The sequence below is a fragment of the Choloepus didactylus genome, chromosome 5 (assembly GCF_015220235.1).
Source record: "Choloepus didactylus isolate mChoDid1 chromosome 5, mChoDid1.pri, whole genome shotgun sequence".
Taxonomy (NCBI): domain Eukaryota; kingdom Metazoa; phylum Chordata; class Mammalia; order Pilosa; family Megalonychidae; genus Choloepus; species Choloepus didactylus.
In genome coordinates, this window is record NC_051311.1 from 131176315 (window position 1) to 131196263 (window position 19949).

At 38.9% G+C, this 19949-nt stretch overlaps 1 protein-coding gene across 1 annotated transcript in view; it reads left to right on the forward strand.

Annotated features, from left to right (window-relative positions):
- Positions 1–19949, forward strand: part of DNAH11 (dynein axonemal heavy chain 11) — a 415753-nt gene that overhangs the window by 214148 nt on the left and 181656 nt on the right. The window contains 9 exon segments of the mRNA XM_037836873.1: positions 3935–4085; positions 6929–7060; positions 11539–11712; positions 14938–15142; positions 15811–15976; positions 16647–16749; positions 17373–17612; positions 19227–19388; positions 19651–19844. Of these exon segments, the coding sequence (XP_037692801.1) occupies positions 3935–4085; positions 6929–7060; positions 11539–11712; positions 14938–15142; positions 15811–15976; positions 16647–16749; positions 17373–17612; positions 19227–19388; positions 19651–19844 (1527 nt within the window).

The window sequence follows — 19949 nt, forward strand, 5'->3', positions numbered from 1 at the left end:
CTACTGGTATGTCATTACTGCTGGATCTTTTCGATGAACGAAACTAGGAAATACATATTTTTAATTCATACTTGGAGAATTGATAAATATTGTGGGTAAAAGAGATTATTAAATATCTGTGGGATACTATTTAAGGACTAAAAATAGTGCCATTATCACTTAAACTCTTTGAAATACTTTTGTTAAAATTCATAGAGCTATTTTTAAAACAAATTTTATGCCAACACTTGATACAGATGGGGGATTTAGGATTAAACATCATCTTTAAAATCACATCAGCATGTGATTAGCTGTAGAAATCAAATACCATTATTTTACATTCTGCATTCTAAGTATTTCCCAGAGTACTAGAAAATTCTTGGATCATATGAGTCTGTTGAAGTCTTTAGAAATAGAGAAAGGAAGAGGAATTAGAATAAAAATTCTGAAAATTAAGATCATTTACAGTGTTTTCTAGTAAAGATGGATGGAAATATATAGAAAGCAAAGAACATACAAGCAATGAATAATTTATAAGTGGAAAAGTGACAGTAACAGTGAAAATGGGATCTTTCAAACCGTGTATTACTTATCTTGTAAATAAATGGCAGGAAAAGGTGAGCTATCTCTGGAATTTAATCCAATTCCAAAAGAGGTTGCTAGTGGATAACACTGGGAGCCATAGCTTTAGATTATACTCTTGCCTCTAATGACTTTAGCTTAAAAGGGTCTTTTGACTTTTTAGGTCTCATTCTCCCACCTGCTTTGAACAGTTTGTTGACTTCTATCCCTGTAATCCCAGAGGCGAGGACTGTCCCTCTCCATTTTCTCATCTTGGGATACTGTAGGTATTTCCTGTGACTGCTGCAAGAAATTATCACAGACCACGTGGCTGAAAACAACAGAAATGTATTCTCTCACCGTTCTGGAGGCCAGAAGTTCAACAACAGTACTACTGAGGCAAAATCAGGGTTTTGGTGGCCATGCTCCCTCCAGAAGGTCTTGGAGAATCTATCCCGTGCCTTTTCCAGCTTCTAGTGGCTGCCAGCACTTCTTCCACTCCAATTTCTGCCCCTGTCTTCACATTGTCTTCTCCTCATCTCTGTGTATATGTATCTTCCTCCTATAAGGAGACTTGTTTGGATTTAGAGCTCACCCAGATAATCCAGGGTAATCTCCCCATTTTAAGATCTCAGCTTAATCACATTTGCAAAGACACTTTTTACTTACAAGACAACTTTTACAGGTTCCCAGAATTAGGACCAAATATCTTTGGGTGACCATTATTCAGCCTACTGTACTGTATATATTTGTAAATCTACAGATTCAAAAGTAGTTGACATATATTGCTAATCAGCATGTCCCACTATATTCTGCCATTTTTTGAGGCCTCCATGGTTGATAGAGAACCTGAAGCTTGCTGTGAGGGGTGAACTCCCGCTAGCCTATAAGCATTCTAACTCCTGACTGTTGAGTAAAGTAGAGAGTCCTTAAAACTTTGGCTCCCTAGCTGGTTTCACAAACCACAGGGGGTTAGACCTTGTGTGATGAGCCTGTAACATTCTTTGGGGTGGGGGGTGAGGGCTACAACATACCTGATTGTATGGAAACCATTTACAAATGCTAAAGAGCCAGAGAATCTCTGTTAGTGACCCGGATGCTGACATTAAGAAATTGGCATCATAATGAAGTTATTTTCTGAGGCAAAGGAATAATATGTGTGATCTCCATGTAGGCAAAGAAGAAATAGGCCATTTTAGCATGCCATCCTCAATTGTATGTCATGTGGCAGTTACTTTGGGGCATGTCCAAATTATCACATATTTTGAAAATCATTTCTTTTTTATGAAGTGAGGTGCAAAGAGTTGCAGACAAATATAGAGCTATATCTTGAGTTTTTGCTGTTGCTTAAGATAACAGTAGCTTCTACATTTGCTGTCTTTTAGTGTTAATTTTTATTCTAAAATAGGAGAATTTAGCAATAACTTTTAAGTGAATTTTTAAACTCTTCGTGTTTACCAGTGTAGATTTTTTTAAAAACTCCTTATGCTGTGTGGTACAGTTGAGCCCTAGCAGAGTCATTGTTTTTTTGGGTGGAATCAGGTCTTACCACGTATCCTGATTTGCTTGAGCTCACTTCCTTGCTGGAGAAATCCTCACAGCATCATTTGCTAGTTTTCTCCTTTGAAACTTTGGCCATTGCTGATGTGGAATAGCTATTACCTATCCCCTAAGTACAAAGTCTACTGCCCTCTTCTGCCCCTATTTTTTAGGCTGCTATTCCTGGTTATCCCTGCAAGGCCTTCTCCCTGACAGACAGCAGAGAGAGACTCCAGGGGCTGAATTTGCTGGGCCCTTCAGAGCCCTGGCCACCAAGCCTTGTCCCCTGTATCTCTGCCTTTAGGAAATGCCGAGAGGCAACGTGAGGATCTGAGCTCAGTTCTCACGATTCCAGCTCAGTACTAACAAGTAACATTTACTGAGAATTCACTATGTATCAGATATTAACCTAAGCATTTGATACACATTAACTCATCCTCACAACAACCCTAGGAAGTACATATTATGATCATTGCCATTTAAAGATAAGGAAATTGAAACAGAGAGATGTTAAGTAACTTGTCAAAGATTACACAGTTAAAAAAAAATAGCAGAACTATGATGCAAATCCAGGCAGTCTGTCTCTGGAGTTCGATTTTCCTGAGCAATCCTTCCTTTCCTCCCTTCTTTTCCTCCCTTCCTCACTTCCTCCCTTCTTCCCTTCTTTCCTTCCTTCCATAAGCTCTGCACACTAAGATTTCACTTCTGGAAGCAGGTATGCTGTAAAATCAACAGCTGAGGGCAAGCTGTGGCTTCATACATTTGTCACTGGCACTTGCTTTTCATTGTTACTTGTTGCTCACTGTCACCAGCACCCAGGGACATGCTCTCAAGGTGCCATTACACACCTGGACTGTGACTGAAAACCATTCCTCCTGGACCTGAAAAAGTTGTGACAGTTGACACTTCATAAATCTGGCCATGGTGCAAACATGGTTGACTACTCAGTAAAAACCCAATCCTGAAGCCTTTTGAAAAGCAAAGGGGCCCTTTTGTAAGATGAGGATCTTGCAGCCATTTCTTCTGAGATATTCAGAATATGAAACCTAATTTGCTTAAAGCCAGGTATGGCCATAATTGGTGTGCAACACTGATACTCTGATATCACTAAATTTATTTATTATCACTCCTTCCTATTGGGACATTTTTAACAATTATTTTTCATCTAACATTATACAAGTTCAACCCAGAGACTGCTGTGGGTGCTGCTAAATCATGCTTTTTATTGATAAGTATTATTTTTTTAATATATTAGAAAAATATGTTGTATCAAAATTGATAACATTTCATAAGTCTCAGATTAATATATTGGTATCCAAGTATGAGACAACGTTTCAGAGTCACTTATTCAAAACACATTAGTTGTCAGGTTAGAATTATGTAAACCCAGTGGAAGAGGAGGGACTTTGAAATAGTCCCTATGGAATTTTCACTTTTTATTTGTAACTGATTTTGCATTACTAAATAATTGATGCCAAGATTAATCAAGAAAAATCCCAAGCTGTTTTCATAAATAAGACCTACCCTAGGAAAATAGTTTCCATCCTTTAGGAAATGACACACCACACTTCCTTGTAAATGCTCAGTAATGGCCTACTTATTCTCTATTATGTTTGGCTCGTAAGTGCTATTAGGAGTTTCTTTTACGTTCTTTTCATTAAGGTAAAAATGGCCATTCCAACAATTTTTTAACAGGCTACTTAAAAATATTTGCAGTTTGAGAAACAGAATGAGCTCACTAAACAAGTCCCTGACGTGCTGCATCAAGCTGTGTTGAAGGGGACACTTTTCACTTAGTGAAATTCTGCTTTTCAAGCCTAGTGTTCAATAAAAGCTTTTCTACGTTCTTTTACAGGTATGTGGCCAGTTGGATAGACAGAAGGCAGCATCAATCAGAAAAGGCTAATTTAACAATTCTTTTTGATAAATATGTTCCTGCATGTTTGGAGAAGCTGAGAGCAAGCTTTAAAACCATCACTTCCATTCCAGAGAATAGCCTGGTGCAGGTTTGTCTTTGGTTGTTATTTGACATTCTAGTGCTGATGTGGTAGTGTGGCTTGATGAAGAAGGCAGGAAGCTTTTGTTTGCTCAAGAAGACAGAAGGTTTTCTGTCATTGATGGGTTTTTCCATCTTGCCACTTCACCCTTCACCATCATGTTCCATCAGTGCCTTTTGCAAACGTCTCTCACACACTTCTCAGACTTTATTGTCATTCTGAGTTTGCACCCGGTATGTTTCTTTCACTCGATTGTGAACTAGAGGACAGAGCCATGTTTTGTTCAGTTTGCATCCCCAGAGACTTAGAGAGTTCCTAGCACATAGTAGGTGATGAATGTGTGTTTATTGAGTCATCGTGCTCCTCTCAAAAATGTTTGAACAGAATGAGAAGAACAAAGTTACAACAGCCTTATTTTCTGTCTCCTAAGAAGCCTGCCTGGCGAAGATGCTTAGAATTTTTTTTTATTAAATAAATGAATGCAAATAAAAATGTCAGCTGGTGAATAAGTGAAAACTCCTGCATCCTACCACATACGGTGGGTGCTGCCACCCACAGATGTCTGCTCTGCCCTTCTTTGCTCTCCACTCCCCCTCCCAAATAGATTCCTAAGGGCATATCAGTCCAGATGAATCGTTCTTAGTATTCTGGGGAGATATTTTTCCTGATCCTCATTGTGAGACAGCTGGTAAGAGCGAAGGGTATATATGATACGTTGTCATGGAAGCGAAAGAAAATAATTCACAGCACACAGAGCTGAAGGTTTTGATCTTAATCTCAGCATGAAGAAAAACTATCCCCAGCCTTTATAAGTATAAAACTTCATAAAAGGTTTACAATTAGAAACCTTTTTTCCCTCATATAAAAGCAAAATTGGTTTCTAAGTACTTTGTTACCATTAAGTTACTGTGTTACCAAATTTGTTTGAAGCTAAATTAGACATAGTCACAAGCATAATAAGAAGAGAAAGTTCAGGTTTCTTGGATAATTCACACACCAATTAAGTAAACGATAGTCTTCAACAGTAATTATCTGAGGTATAATTTATTTCTGAAAGCAGGTCTGAATTTATTCATAATGAATTAATTATGTGGTTAGTCTAATTAGACTTCCTCTGGTATATTGCTTGCAGAAAGCATGATAGTGTTCTTTCTCAAGTTGGCTTGTGTATTTGTGTGATTTCTCTGTGGTGTTAACTTTTTCATTCAGGAGCAGTGTGAAAATAGATCTGTAGGAATTAATATGACTTTTGCTCTCACTTCCTTCTTTTGTAGTATTTAGAAATAGCATTTTATCCATAGCTCCTTTTCAGCTGTTGTTTTATAGTCTTTTCTATGGTTATTTTCTGTGGTAGCAAAAATGGGTGTCAGAGGATAGCTTAAAACTATTATTAGTACTTAAGGAACCAATGTACTTTGTTTTCCAATACGTGAAATAACTTTACTTTCAGTTGGGTACAGTTTTTTAAATCTTTCGGAATACAGGTTAAAGTATGACTTTATTAATTGCTGATACAGGGGCCAAAGTGTTCTTCAAATACTATGTTTGGGAGAAATAGAAAACACATTTAAGTAATTAGAATTTTCACCTCAACAGAGAGTATCTCATTGAAACCCTTTAGTCTTGTTTGTTTTGATCTTCACAGTTCATCAGGACCACAGGGCTTTTTCTCTAAAAGAACAGAGCCCTAGAGTTTCCCATTATTTTTCTTGATACTAAATTATTGAGTTTATTTTATTAAAAGTTTGTTTTAAATTGGCACAAGGTAGAAATCAAGAGAAAATTTTAAAATATGTCTAAAAATATGAAAAATATAAACAACTATTTAAGTCTTTCCAGATTATTTCCCAGACTGATTTTCTTTGTTTACCATGGATTTTTTTCCGTCTTCTATGGTTAGGAAGGAAAGGCACATACACAGTCCTGACTTGCTTTATTATTGCTTGCATGCTGTATATATGATAGTGATTAAAAAAAAAAAAGATGAATCATTGCCTCAAAAGATTGGAGGAAGGGCATCTTGAGCTTTTAGGATGCAGTGACAATGCTAATTAATGACCCATATTTTGTGCTTTAAAGTATTAGTCAAAAATGTGCTCATTACTAGTTGTCATGAGACATGGTGAAGGCCTTTGTAGCAGCCCGTTCCCCTTGTTACTGATGTGATCGCCTGGAACACAGAGCGAGTTTGTGAGTAGCAGGGCACACTGCCATTCTGCCTGGAGTGTATGAATAACAAGTTCCTGAACAGCATTTCTTCCCTGGTTAAATTTAGTTTGGTGTCCAAAATTACGCCGCAGACTAAGGCTGCTAGTCCGACTTTCTAAATTTATGACAACAGGTGGGAAAAGTTGCAGCCAAAGTGCTAATGAAAAGAGGGTTGCCTAAATGTTCAACAATAGAGAAATGGCTAAACACCTGTCCCCGTGGTGGGATCTTACACATTCATCCCCAGTGATATTATAAGGCAACACATATCGATAAGGAAAGTATATTTTTGGGTGGGGAAGTGGGTGATAGAATACCATGTGTAGTAAGAGCCCCTATTTATTAAAAAATGAGTATAGATATATACCCATTATTTCTATGTTTTTTATAGTGATTATTAATTGGGGAATTAAAAATTTAGAGTTCATTTGTTTATTTTTACCAAGAAAAAATCAGTTTGGTTAAAAGTAACAAAGGTTTTCCACTATTAACTTAGAAACTCATGGCAGTACTTTTTGTCTCTTCCAGTGTAGGAAATCACAGTTATGATTAAGGATAAAGTGGATTTGTAGAAAAGGCCAATGAATTTATCCTACTATTTAAAAAAACTTGCCCTTAATGAATGGCCATTTCTTTCTCTTTAGACGATTTGTGCTCTTTTAGAATGTTTTTTGACCCCTGAAAATGTACCTTCTGACAGCCCAAAAGAAGTTTATGAAGTCTATTTTGTCTTTGCTTGTATCTGGGCATTTGGAGGCATCCTGCTACAAGATCAGGTATGTTTCGGACTAGTTTATACAGCAAGTTTCTCTCTTTCCCTTCCTCCCATACTGATTGAGGTGGGTCACACTTTAACCACAGTAACTCATCAAAAAGGTCCTACCTGCAATGGGGTCACACCCACAGGAATGGATTAGACTGGAGAGCATGTTTCTCTGGGGTACATACAGCTCCAAACCACCACAGCCACTTTTCCCAGGGTAAATCGTTAGTCAACCATAGTCAATCCCGGGCTGATTGCTTTCCATTGGCCTTGACTTCAGCTTGAAATAAAGCTGTGAGGCCTGCACGTCATTCCTGGCACAGCCCAGTCATGGCTTCTGATTTGTGGTGGCAAACCCTTGAGGCAAGAGCTCACATGCGCACACACACCATACACGTAAACAGTTTACACCTGTCACAGTGCAAAGTGGGAGTTTTTCAACTTTAGAAATGTGCATAGTCTCCACCAGGTACCTCATAGCATCTTTACAATAACTCTTCAAGATATCTTCATGGTGCACATAAAGTAAATTTCAGAGAGGCAGAGTAAGTGGCCCAAGGTCACACTAATGGTAAATGACACCATCAGAATTCGACCCATGTTTGTCTCCAAGGACCACACCTGCCAGTGTACCCCAGTACCTCTCATGGCTCTACTGCTTCTATGCGTGTCCCTAAATTTTTGCATTAAAAATGATGGCACGCATTAATGAGATAAAACTTCGTACCTACTGAGAAAGCTGTAATAAAAAAAATAAAACCCTAAAAAACAAATGGATGACATGCATATTTTCCAGGCTTCCCTGAATGTTTCCAGATGTAAACAGGGAGCTTACTTTGAATAGTATCACAGCCAAGAATGACCATCATTGGTTTACTCACTGTAGATCCTAAAAGAAACGGTTGATAAAACTGGTGCACTTGCTCCACTTGTCACTAGGTTACCATAGCATGCATCTATAAATAAACTTGGCAGTCACTTGGCCCCCTAGGTCTTATTTTGACCCTTCTCAGAAGCCAGATTTTCTTCTGTAATGTCCGAGTGCTTTCTAAAGAGTAGCAGCCTAGGTTGCTTTGAGTGAGAGTCAAGTATCAGTGTTGGATAACTTCATGGGGTTTTCTCAAAGGTACAATTTAAAATATATGCATTTCTAATTCTTCATGAAGGCCACAGGGAGAACCCTCCACTGCACCTGAGGGTTTCTCTTCAGTTTTCAGGGTTCCTCCTCCTTCAGGACTGTAAAATAAGGTAAAATTGCATGAGAGGCTGTTGACAGCTGAGATCTTTCCATTCCTCATCATAACTCCTCACCATCCTCCCAGCCGGTCCTTTTGCAATCTGCATCATGTCTAGACATGGTGACCCTCCACCCAGTTACTCAAGCCAGAAGCTATGACACCACACCAGTCACCTTGCTCTCCGGTACACCCTCTCCCCCAGTTAACAGTCAGCATCATCACCATCACCACCTTTAAACTTCTGGAAATTTTCTAGCTAGGAAACCTTGGAAAACAGAGGCTATGAGATTGGAAACATGAGAAGCAGATTCAGGAAATGTTCTTAGGATAGCCATGTGTTAGTTCAACAAATTTTAGTGCTACCATGTCTCAGGGAAAGTATTTACTATTTTTTTATAGACTGTCACATTTAATCTTCAAAAAGATAAAAACCTATATGGATAGGTACAACTATTATCATTCCTCTTTTGCAAATAAGGAACTGAATCTTAGAGAGGGAAGTGAAGCTGCTTGAAGGTACACAACTGATGACTGAGCCAGGTTCAAACTGCAGCAGACTGACAATAGGACCTACGTTCTCAACCAAGTTCATTGCCAAGAACCTTCAAAATAGATCTCAAGTTAACTCCCTCTGGGCTATGGTAAACCACCATCATTTCTCACTTGGCTTCTGAAATAGCCTCCTCATTCTTCTCCTTCTGTACTTGCTTCCAAATCTATTATCCACTCACCAGCCAGAGTGAATTTTTTTTAATGTGAGTTGTATCATATGATACACTCCAGAGTTTAAGACATGTTGATGAACTCATATTGCCTTTAGGATAAAATTAAAATGTTTAATTCATTTACAAAGCCCCTTGATCTGGCTCTGCCCATTTCTTTCCTCTTCCTCTGCCATTCCCTCCCCCTTCCAATTTACAACTCTCCAGCTGCACTGTCAGGTTCTTGAATAAACCAAGTTCATTCATTCCATAGGACCATTGAATATGCTGGCCTCTTCCTAACAAGTCCTTCTCCCTAACTAATTTGGGCATACTCTCAAACATGGTGTTCCAGTTTGCTAATACTGCCATTGTGCAAAATACCAGAAATGGATTGGCTTTTATGTAGGGGATTTATTTGGATACAAATTTACTGTTCTGTGGCCGTAAAAGTATCCAAAATAAGGCATCAACAAGAGGATACCTTCACTAAAGAATGGCTGATGGATTCTGGAACACCTGTCTAGCTGGGAAGGCATGTGGCTGGCATCTCCTGGGCCCGGGTTGTGTTTCAGCTCTTCTCTCAGCTCCTGTGCATCTTTAGCTTAGCATCTCCAAACATCCTTCTGTCTGTAACTCCAAGCATCTGTAAGTGTCAGCTCCCAAACATCTCTCCAAAAGTCTCTCTCAGCTGCTCTGAGCCCCTTCTGTCTGTGAGCTCTTTTATAGGACTCCATCGATTTAAATAAGACCCACCTTGAATGGGCAGAGTCCATATCTCCATGGAAATAATTTAATCTAAAGGTCACACCCTAATCAAAAAGATTAATAACTCTGCCCCCACAAGATTGCATTAAAGAATATGGCTTTTTGGGGGACATAATATATCCAAACCGGCACAGATGGCTCTCCTGAACATCCAATTAAAGTGGGTCACCCCTGCTAATCTTACTTATAGCAAACATTATTTTCAGGGCACGTATGATTATTTATTTCTGTATTTATTGTCTTAACCTTTGTCTTCACCATGCATCAAGTGTCCCCCTTTGTCTTTCCTATAAACCCTATAAGGCCAGAGACTGTTTGCTTTCTTCCCCACCATGGGACAAATTCATTTTAGTTGAATGAATTAATGAATCAAAATTTGTCAGCAAAATCATTTTTCTGATGCAGTGGTTGGGTAAAGAAAATTTCAGTACAAAGTGGAAATCTCTGTGTATTCTGCCTCCAGAAAATGGTACCGGGTAAGTAATATCCTCTGAAATAACATGGTTGAAAGCTTTTATAGGGTTAATAAAATGTCCTGTACCCCAATCTGAAAATAATTTAAATAAGCCTGAACTCATTAGCATGTGACTTGTGGTATGTAGGAACATGAGCTCAGCTGGTGTAGAAATTGGGGGTGGGGGGCAAGCTCTCCCCTGCAAAGACTGGTTCCCCCACCAGCCGTCCTGTCTGTCTGTACTCACAAGTGCAGCCCAGTCCAGCACAGAGAGTGGACCATAGTCCAAGGATGGGAGGACATCGGGGTAAAAGCAGATTTAAGAGATTTCTCTGGGGAAAATGGGAGGTGATATTTTGAATAAGTATGAAATTGCTGAATGCAGTGGATATGCATGTGTTTTTCTAGGATTCTTCAGAAATCATTGGGCCAGGTCATCCTGTGCATGTAGAAGGGTTTTGTTTATTGGCTGTTACCTGGTTGGCAATTACTCTCCTCTGTGCAAACCCTAATCTAGCAGCAAAGAGATGCACCTTTTACTTATATAAAAAGAAGTACCTTCTAGTAAACAGCCTGTACCCTGGAGGACAGGGGTGGGTCTCTGGTGCTTTGGGTTAGATCACTCAGTTGGGCCCTGCTAGAAACCGAGTCCATTCCTCTATCCCTATTGGCTGTGGTTCCCAGATTCATAATTTCAAAGATCAACAGTCTCAAAAACAATTTGAGAGAATGATATAGGATTCCCAACCATTTACTCTTCTATGTAAGAGCATTTATAATAATTACCATTTACTATCACTGTTATTTTATGAAGGAAAGGATATTTTAATGTCAAAAGGTAAGGCTATAAACATACAATAAAGCACAGTATTTAAATCAAACAATGTTACCAATTTTTTTGAAGCACTCTATTGTTCTTCATTTCCTCAATTTACTAATTGGTAAATTGGTAGAACTCAACACCATGTTTGATAACGTTGGTTTTATGGTGCCTGGATAGGTAATTTACATGATTGCCAATTGTTGACTTGAATAACTGAAGGGTAATCTAAGGTTTGCCTACCCTTACCTTGCTTAAGTTAATAATTATTCCAGAAAATGTATTACCTGATGGGTATGTGGCGATTATAGTTTCCTACTTCTATGATAATGTGTCTCATTGTAACTTAATTCTAGTATTTCTTTTCCTTGGGTTAGTTACTCAATCCCATCCCACAGGCTTCATTTGTAATCATGACTCTGTACACTGAAAACAGTGATTTGAGCAGAGTTTGTGTGTTTTCAAAATTTCCTTTAAGTATGCAGTAAGGATTTCTCTTACTCTCCTTAGATTTCTGATTACCAAGCGGAGTTCAGTCGGTGGTGGCATAAGGAAATGAAAGCAGTGAAGTTTCCATCCCAGGGGACAGTCTTTGATTACTATTTGGACCACAAGACTAAGAAATTTTTGCCTTGGGCTGATAAAATCCCGAGATTTACTCTGGATCCAGAGGTACCTCTGCAGGTATGTGTGGGGAACATGGCAGGTTTTCAAGCTGCGCTCTGCTGGTTCATGCCCTTTCTTTTTAGTTACCTTTCTTTTTTGCTAGACAGATAAATTACTTTGTCGATGTGCTCAACATATAACAAATCCCCTGAGAGAGAAGAATCTCAGCTACAGGAACACTTAGTGAGAGGGTACTTCCATTTCTGCAACTTCTTTTTTTAAAATTTCAGGTTAATTTTGTGGAAATAGCTTTCTTTATTTTTGCCTAGAAACTTCTTGAGTTTTGTGAGAATTGGAGGCATATTTCTATCATTCAGTGATGCTTATTTCTTTCCTTATGGTAAATTTCTTAGTTACCTTCAGATATAACATCCTTCCACTACCCAAACCATAAAATGAATGTTTACTCTCCTTAACTCATGTTTCAAACTCACATGACAGCTGACAAATCCAAATGAGTTGTTCTTTTTTTCATGGTTTCTCTATGTGAATTGTCTTCCTTCATTTCTCTTATATCTAGTTCTTCTTTGACCATTTTCTTAATCAGCCTTAATCTGTTTTCCTTTACATTTCATGTCATTCTGATTCATCTTGGAGCTTATTCATCGTTTCAAGTAGTAGTATATGATATAAGTGACTCCTGCACCAGTTGGAATGCTCTCATTGTCAAGTAACAGAAAACTCATTCAACAACTAGTAACTCTGTCAATTCACAAACAGGAAGTTCTCTGGTAGGGTGATGTAAAGACTGATTAATTCTGTAACGTGGTGATGTCATCAGGGACCCAGGTCTTCCCATCTTCCTGCTCTTAACATTGGCTTCATTCCAAAGCTTAAATTCCTCCTGGACTCCAGATGGCTCCAGTGGCCCCAGGAGTCACCTTCAGAGGGACTTTCTCATATGTTTTTACCAAGAGTGTGGAAACCTTTCTTGGAAACCTCAGAACAGGTCTTCTCCTGCGTCTCAGTGTCCAGAACCGCATTACATGCTCACCCCTAACCCAGCCTCAGGCCAGGAGAAAGGGGTTGCCATAGTTAGCTCTGACTAATCCTCACCCCAGTGAAGCACACGGCTGTGTGGAGAGAGGGTGGAGACGTCAGCAAAGTGGGGCTGACAGGAAGGAGGAAGTGGAGAAATGGTTATTGGGGGAGGCAGCCACAATGTCTGCTACACCTACTTCATGTGTTTTCACATCTTGGTGTTTTTGCTCAGTCCTCTAGACTTCATCCACCTACAATATAATCTAGCTGGTTGAAAGCTGAGAATTGGTAATTAACCAAAGAAATGCTGAAAGCTAAAAACTAGATTTACAAGGTTGATGCACCTTATTAATGATATCCTTTATTCAACAGACAGCCTCTCAGAACTTTGTAGTCTTACTTTGCATACAGTTCTACCAAATGTGGTTATTTGTTTAACAGCTCTTAGCTTATTAGAAGAGGACCATAGTCAGATAGTAATAAAGCAAGTACTAATATTACATTGCTAAATATCAGGCCCTTTTCTAAGTGCTTTATATAAGTTAACTCATTAATCCTTCCCACAATCTTCTAGGGCATGATTGCTACTAGCCCTTCTTTTTTTTACATATGGAGAAACTGAGGCATGAGGAGACTGAGTACTATATTTTTGGTTCACCAGCTCTAAGTGTAAGATGACCAACTGTCCTATTTGCCCAGCACTGAGGAAGTTACCAGGACACTAGACTTTACACTTTAAAACCGGGAATGTCCTGGACAAACTGGGATGAGTCAGTCACCCTGTCTACTAGCAGAGCTAGGATTGAAGCCCTGGCAGCCTGACTCCAAAGGTCATGCTCCAAATTAGTGTTCTGTGTGGTAGCTAAGACAGGGCTCCAGCTCTGGGCAGACTTGGGTATGAATCTAAGCACCACTACTTACTAGCTAGCTGTGTTACCTTGGGCAAGTCATTAATGGCCCCTAAGCCTTAGTTTCATCATCACTGAAATGAAAATCCAAGCATCAGTTTTCCCCTCGGTTTGTTAGGAGTATTGTATGCCATAATGCATGTACAGTGCTTAGCATCGTGCCAGTCATATACTCAGCTTGAAATCAGTGTTAATTATTGGTATTAATGTGTGGAGAAAGGAGCTGATGACTGGATCAAAAAGCAAATGATGGCTACTAACAAAAGGAAAAAAGGAAAAAATGTTTAAAATGTAGTGCTAATTAAAGAAGAAAAAGTTGTCTAGGACTGCTAATATAGTACAGAACAGTTTCTGCCTTTCAACAGGTTCTAAAAGTATCACTGAATTAAGCTAAGTTCTGGAGTAGATGCTCATGATCATGAAGATAATACAGAACAATCTAAAAATATTCCATTGTGTTCTCTACCCAAGTAGAGAAGAGCTTTATCCTTTAGAGAATGTATGCTTTTTTTCTTATGAACAGTATGAATCCTGCAAGTGTTTTTTCTCTTTTTAATTGCAGCCAAACTGTCAACTCTCTTTTAATCACGGCAGGATTTTATAGCCTGCAAGTCTATGCCTAATACCCTCGATGTTGTATTTTAATCTATGTTCCCTGGGTATGATTTTTTTTAAATTTGTAGTCTGTTTTTATTGCATTCCTGTAAGCCACCTCAAGTTCTTTTTGAAACAAATGTGCTATAAAAATAAATGCCAATTTACAAAGCAATAGTTAAGCTATACAAATTTTTAACAAAATAGTGCATAATAAGTTTCACATGTGATTTGGATTTGTGAATATTCTGCTTAAAAGCCACTGTTTTTCCCATAAATTGATCTCTTCCCTCATTAAACCCCTTGGGCTATGCCTAATCCTTTTGCTACTTCGTTTTACTAAGCCAAAGAATTGTTACCAGTTTTCATTTGTGTGTAGCTTGTCTTTTGAAATGTATTTTCAGCTCTTGAAGAGTGGTAGGAAGTTTCTTACTATATTCCCTTCCATGTCGACCACAAAGTTGGGCAGAAATTAGGTATTCCATGACAGGGAACTTGGGGTGCTAGTACTTAATTTGGAAAATATAAATCAGTTGTTTATGCTATGGCACTCTGATAACTTTACCCAGTTGTTCTCCTCAAGCTGTATTGTCTGAATTCTGACAATTAAAAATGAAAAATAGGTGAGTTCTCTCCCTTGGTATATTAACTTGAGCTAAGAATTCTTTGGGTCTCAATTTTAAAGGGACCATGTTGGTTCAGATTTAAATTCTGTAATGCCTCTCTGTCTGACCTTCTCTTGCAATTTTTTTTTTCCCAGACAGTCCTTGTTCACACATCAGAGACAACTCGTCTTAGATATTTCATAAATTTGTTGCTTGAAAAAGGAAAGCCACTAATGCTAGTAGGAAATGCTGGGGTGGGAAAAACAATCTTTGTAGGTGACACACTTGCGAGTCTCTCTGAGGAATACATAGTATCCCGTGTGCCTTTCAACTACTATACAACATCTGCAGCTCTGCAAAGTAAGTGTTTCTCCCACTATTTCAGGAGCAAGAAATCAGAAACCTTTAAGGCTGGCACAGGCAGCCCAAAGATATGATTCCTTTTCTTTCGGCTTTTGACATTCTGCTTAGGCGTTAGATGAGCTTTTACTTATCTCCACCATGGGTAGCTATAATGTGTTTAAATATTTTTGTGATATTGGCTTTTTATATTACTCATGGCTTTATTTGGATTATTACTCTTTAGAACCAGCAGTGTTGCTCAAAGAGCAGTGTGGAGACTTTCTTAAGCTGTTTCTAGACTCTCTGCAAGGGCGATGGAGAAGAAGGACTAGGAGACCAGGCCCTTCCTGGACAGGCAGTGGGCCCTGTATTGGTGCAGTTGTAGGGGAAGAAAATGTGAGGATCAGTGACAGAGCTGTCCTAGATGTGTTGGCCAGTGTGATACAGCCTGCATATGTTGAGGTCCAGGAAAGGAGATGCACTGGAACCTCAGGAGATCAGTCAGCAGAAGGAAGTGGCCAGAGACCCATTTCTAGTGTTAACCTGCAGAGAGATGGTACCTGAAACCGTGGAGTGGCTGAAAAGGACAGAAGATGAGGGGGGAGGGGGGACAGGGGAGAAGGGATAAGGATAGAAGGTTTACATTCTGTCAGTGATTGGTGTACAGAATTATGTATTTGTTTTAGGAATTCTTGAGAAGCCTCTGGAGAAAAAAGCTGGTCGTAACTATGGTCCAGTAGGAAATAAGAAGATGGTTTATTTTATTGACGACATGAACATGCCTGAGGTGGACTTGTATGGCACTGTTCAGCCCCACACTCTGATTCGACAGCATGTTGATTATGGACACTGGTAAGCAGGTCTCTGTATTTGATTCTCTACCAAAATCTGATCATTGGTATGGATGAACATTTTAAGATAGAGTTATCACCAGGTTCTTACTCTCCTGAGAAGCATTTTCTGTAATACCTTCCGAGTTTGCTTTACATCCCTTTTAATCATATTAAATGGAACGATTTCCCTTTGTGGTATTGGAAGAATTGGATCGAAAGGTGTCCTGAAAACATAGGCTATCCAGAAATCTTGTCCTCTTTAAAGCATCAGCTCACACTACCTCATTGAAGAGAAGCTTGACCTTATTCTGTGGGATGTAAAGATTTGGTAATGCGGGGACTCTGCAGTCTGCGATTGTGCTGTTGACTATGGGGAGGACCCCAGCCCATTCACGGGGTACAGGATAGTTGCTGACCAGATATTGAGTCACATGAAAATCGATAAGCAGTAAAGGATTGTATTGATTCAGCCCTGGATCTTGGTTCTGGCATCAAAGGAGCTGAGTGGCCTTCTGTTTTCCAAGCTTTAGTTGTGATGTCTCTTAAATAAGGCTAAGAAGGTCAACCTCACAGAGTGATTGTACAGAACAAAGGAGACAGTTTATGAGGAAGTCGTTTATGTACTGGTGGACTTGATTATGTTGCCATTTCCAGTTGTTGGATTTAGGGTATGATTTTCTGACTTTCAGGTATGATAGACACAAGATGAGGCTTAAAGAAATCCACAACTGCCAGTATGTAACCTGCATGAATCCAATGGTGGGCAGCTTCACGATCAATCCTAGACTACAGGTAGGGTGTTGAGTTCTGCTCTCTTCCAAATATCCCCTGAGTATGATACTCAAAAACTTTAAAACTCAATTCTTGGTGCTCTTGAGTATAAATTAGGGCTCCTACAAGGACGTTTGGTTAAGCATATAAACTCTCTAGTGCTAACAGCAACAACTACCACCAGCACCACCATCTCTCCAGCATACCACAGTAAGTGTTGCTTACTCACTCATCCTCATACAGCTGGGGGTCAGCTAGGTGACTGCTGATTTTGTTTGGGCTCATTCGTCTCTGGGTATTGTCTGTCCATCAGCTAATCTGGGCTGGCTTTGGCTGGAACAACTGGGACGACATGGTTTCATGTGTCTCTCATCCTTCAGCAGTCTTGCAGAAGTCATGGCAAAGGCACAGGCTTGAGAGGCTTAAAAGACAAGTGGAAACACACAAGCCTCTGACAGTGGCTGACATACTATTATTTCCATCTCACTCTGTTGGCTCGAGCAAATCACATGGCCAAGCCCAGGGTCAAAGTGGAAGGCGTTACAAACTTGGCAAAGGGAGGGGTGAAAATGATGTGGGACATTTTTTGCCAGTACCATTTTGATCCCTATTTTCTACAACCCTTATTTTGTTTTTCTTTTCAGAGACATTTCACAGTGTTTGCATTCAGCTTTCCATCCTTGGAAGCCTTAAACACCATCTATAGCCAAATCCTTGGTTTCCACTTCCAGCAACAAGCCTTTGATCCATCAGTTCTCAGGAGTGGCCCTGCTTTGATCCAGGCAACAATTACTTTCCATCAGATGATGATGCATAACTTTTTGCCCACTGCTATTAAATTCCACTACATCTTTAATCTGAGAGACTTGTCAAACATTTTTCAGGTACCTTGATTACTTTATGTTATGCCTCTTGGGTAGAGGAATAATTAGAGTAGTATTAATAATGTTCATTTATAGAACTTAGTGTGAAATTGTGCTAAGTGCTTTTATGTTTATTTTTTCATTTTAAAATAAATATTTCTCTATGAGGTAAATATAGCAGGTTTATAATTTCCCTTTTATCAAGTGGTTCACCTCAGATTGTATAGTAACTTGGCAGTACAACCAAGGGTAGAAGTCTGGACTCCCTGTTTTATTTCTTCCACAAATAATTTGATTGCTTTCTTTAATGCCAAGAAAGAGGGACAATTGGTCATGGTTTTACATAAAACATATTTGGGTAATAAGATTTTTAAAGGTATGTTAAGAGCAATTGCAATTTCTTTAATGGCTGGATCATTTTGGTTTGATATTGACCATTAATTTGCTTACCTGGTAAAAGGTCAATGTTGATATATTTGCTTGGAAAGGAAATTCCAAAGACAGAAGTTGTTTTTAAAAACCCAGCTAATGCGTTCTATCCTGTATAGTAAAAGTAGCTGGAGGGCTAGTTGTGGCTTAAAGTTCTTTCGTGAAAGAGGTAGTGAATTCGTTAAATATCAAAATGTCATAGGATTTATTTGCATTTGTTGGTTTTCTACCCCTTTCTATTGCATGGCACTCTTTTCTAAATACCTTTATAACTGGCCCCAAAACTTACAGCATCAGAATCAGCTTTTTAGGAATATGGACCATGGCTTTTCACCTCTATTTTTCTAGCATCTGACATAAAAATTGTGCTCCATAAAGTGTTGTTGACAAGGAGATGTTTAAGTCTTAGAAGAAAAGGGAAGTGGCCATAGATAAAACGGAGTGGGGGGCCTGCCTGCTTACCCCTTCATGTCCAATCTGTTGGCTACAAATGCTGCACACACCACCAAGTAGCATTTTGTAGTTTACGTCTCCACAGCTTCCTTGGGATGTGAGTTCAGAGAGTGTGACTCTCCCAGCAAGGAGTAGGTCTGTACGAATCCCAGTTATTGAAGGGCGGTGCTGTGTGGGGAGGGGAGTTCCAGTGTTTCATGTGAGACCCAGATCTACCCGCAAGTATGACTTTGGGAAATTTACTTTTGGTCTCAGAATCTTCTTCTGTGAAACGAAGGGGTTAGACTAGGTGATATTAAAGGCTTTTAGAATTACATTATATATATATATATATATATATATATGTGTGTGTGTGTGTGTGTGTGAGTGTATATATATATATATATATATATATGTGTGTGTGTGTGGATAGATAAATAGATAAGATCCTGTGACTGACATTAGCAGTTCGAACTTTGGTTTTGTAAACTCAATCCATTAGAAGACGTATTTAGTTCTTGGGGTGGCTCTTGAAATACAGCCTTAGTTTTGCAGTCCTAAAAACAGGCTTAATAAAGTATTAAATTTTTAAAATGTTTCTTATCAAAGGGTAAAACTAATACATATGTGTTACTATTTATAATATGTATTTTAACTTAACAAATTGCTAAATTCAGAATACACTTAAATAAAATGTTAAAGGAAAAAACCTGACTCTCTTGGCATGTCATCAGCTTCTGAATTAAAAGTGTTCTTCCCATTCTTGCCTTGTAGGGGATTTTGTTTGCTTCTCCTGAATGTTTAAAGGATCCAAATGATTTAATACGCCTGTGGCTTCATGAGTCTTCCCGTGTTTATGGAGACAAATTGATAGACACAAAAGATTGTGATTTGTTCCGGAAAAGAATACTGGAAACTGCGTATAAATATTTTGAAGTAAGTGTACGAATGTCAAAGCTTATTGTTTTCTCTGGCATCAATTGATATTGGGGCAGAAGTTAGATAAAGATGTGAGTGAATTGCATGGGTGTTTGCTTTTCTGAAAGAAGTGTGATTCCAGAATATATTGGATCTGTACTTGGGGACATTTCACCCACTTATTCGTGGATTGATCTGCAAGTTTTTCCACCACTCTGCCCATAAATGAATCATTCTGGATGGTTGACTCAACCGTATTTCTGTCTTCCTCATTCTGCAGAGTGTGGACAATCAAGTGCTGCTTCAACAGCCCCTCATTTATTGTCACTTTGCTAATGGTGGGGAAGAGCCACGCTACATGCCAGTGAAGGACTGGGAGGCACTGAAGATGCTTCTCACGGAAATGTTAGACAACTACAATGAGCTAAATGCTGCTATGCACCTAGTTTTATTTGAAGATGCCATGCAACATGTGTGAGTTATCTTTCTCCTGAAGTATCAATGGCTGTGTACATATACAATGTGATTGTTTCTCTGGGTCTCTGTAATTTCTTTGTTAATTGTTGTTTGAATAGATTG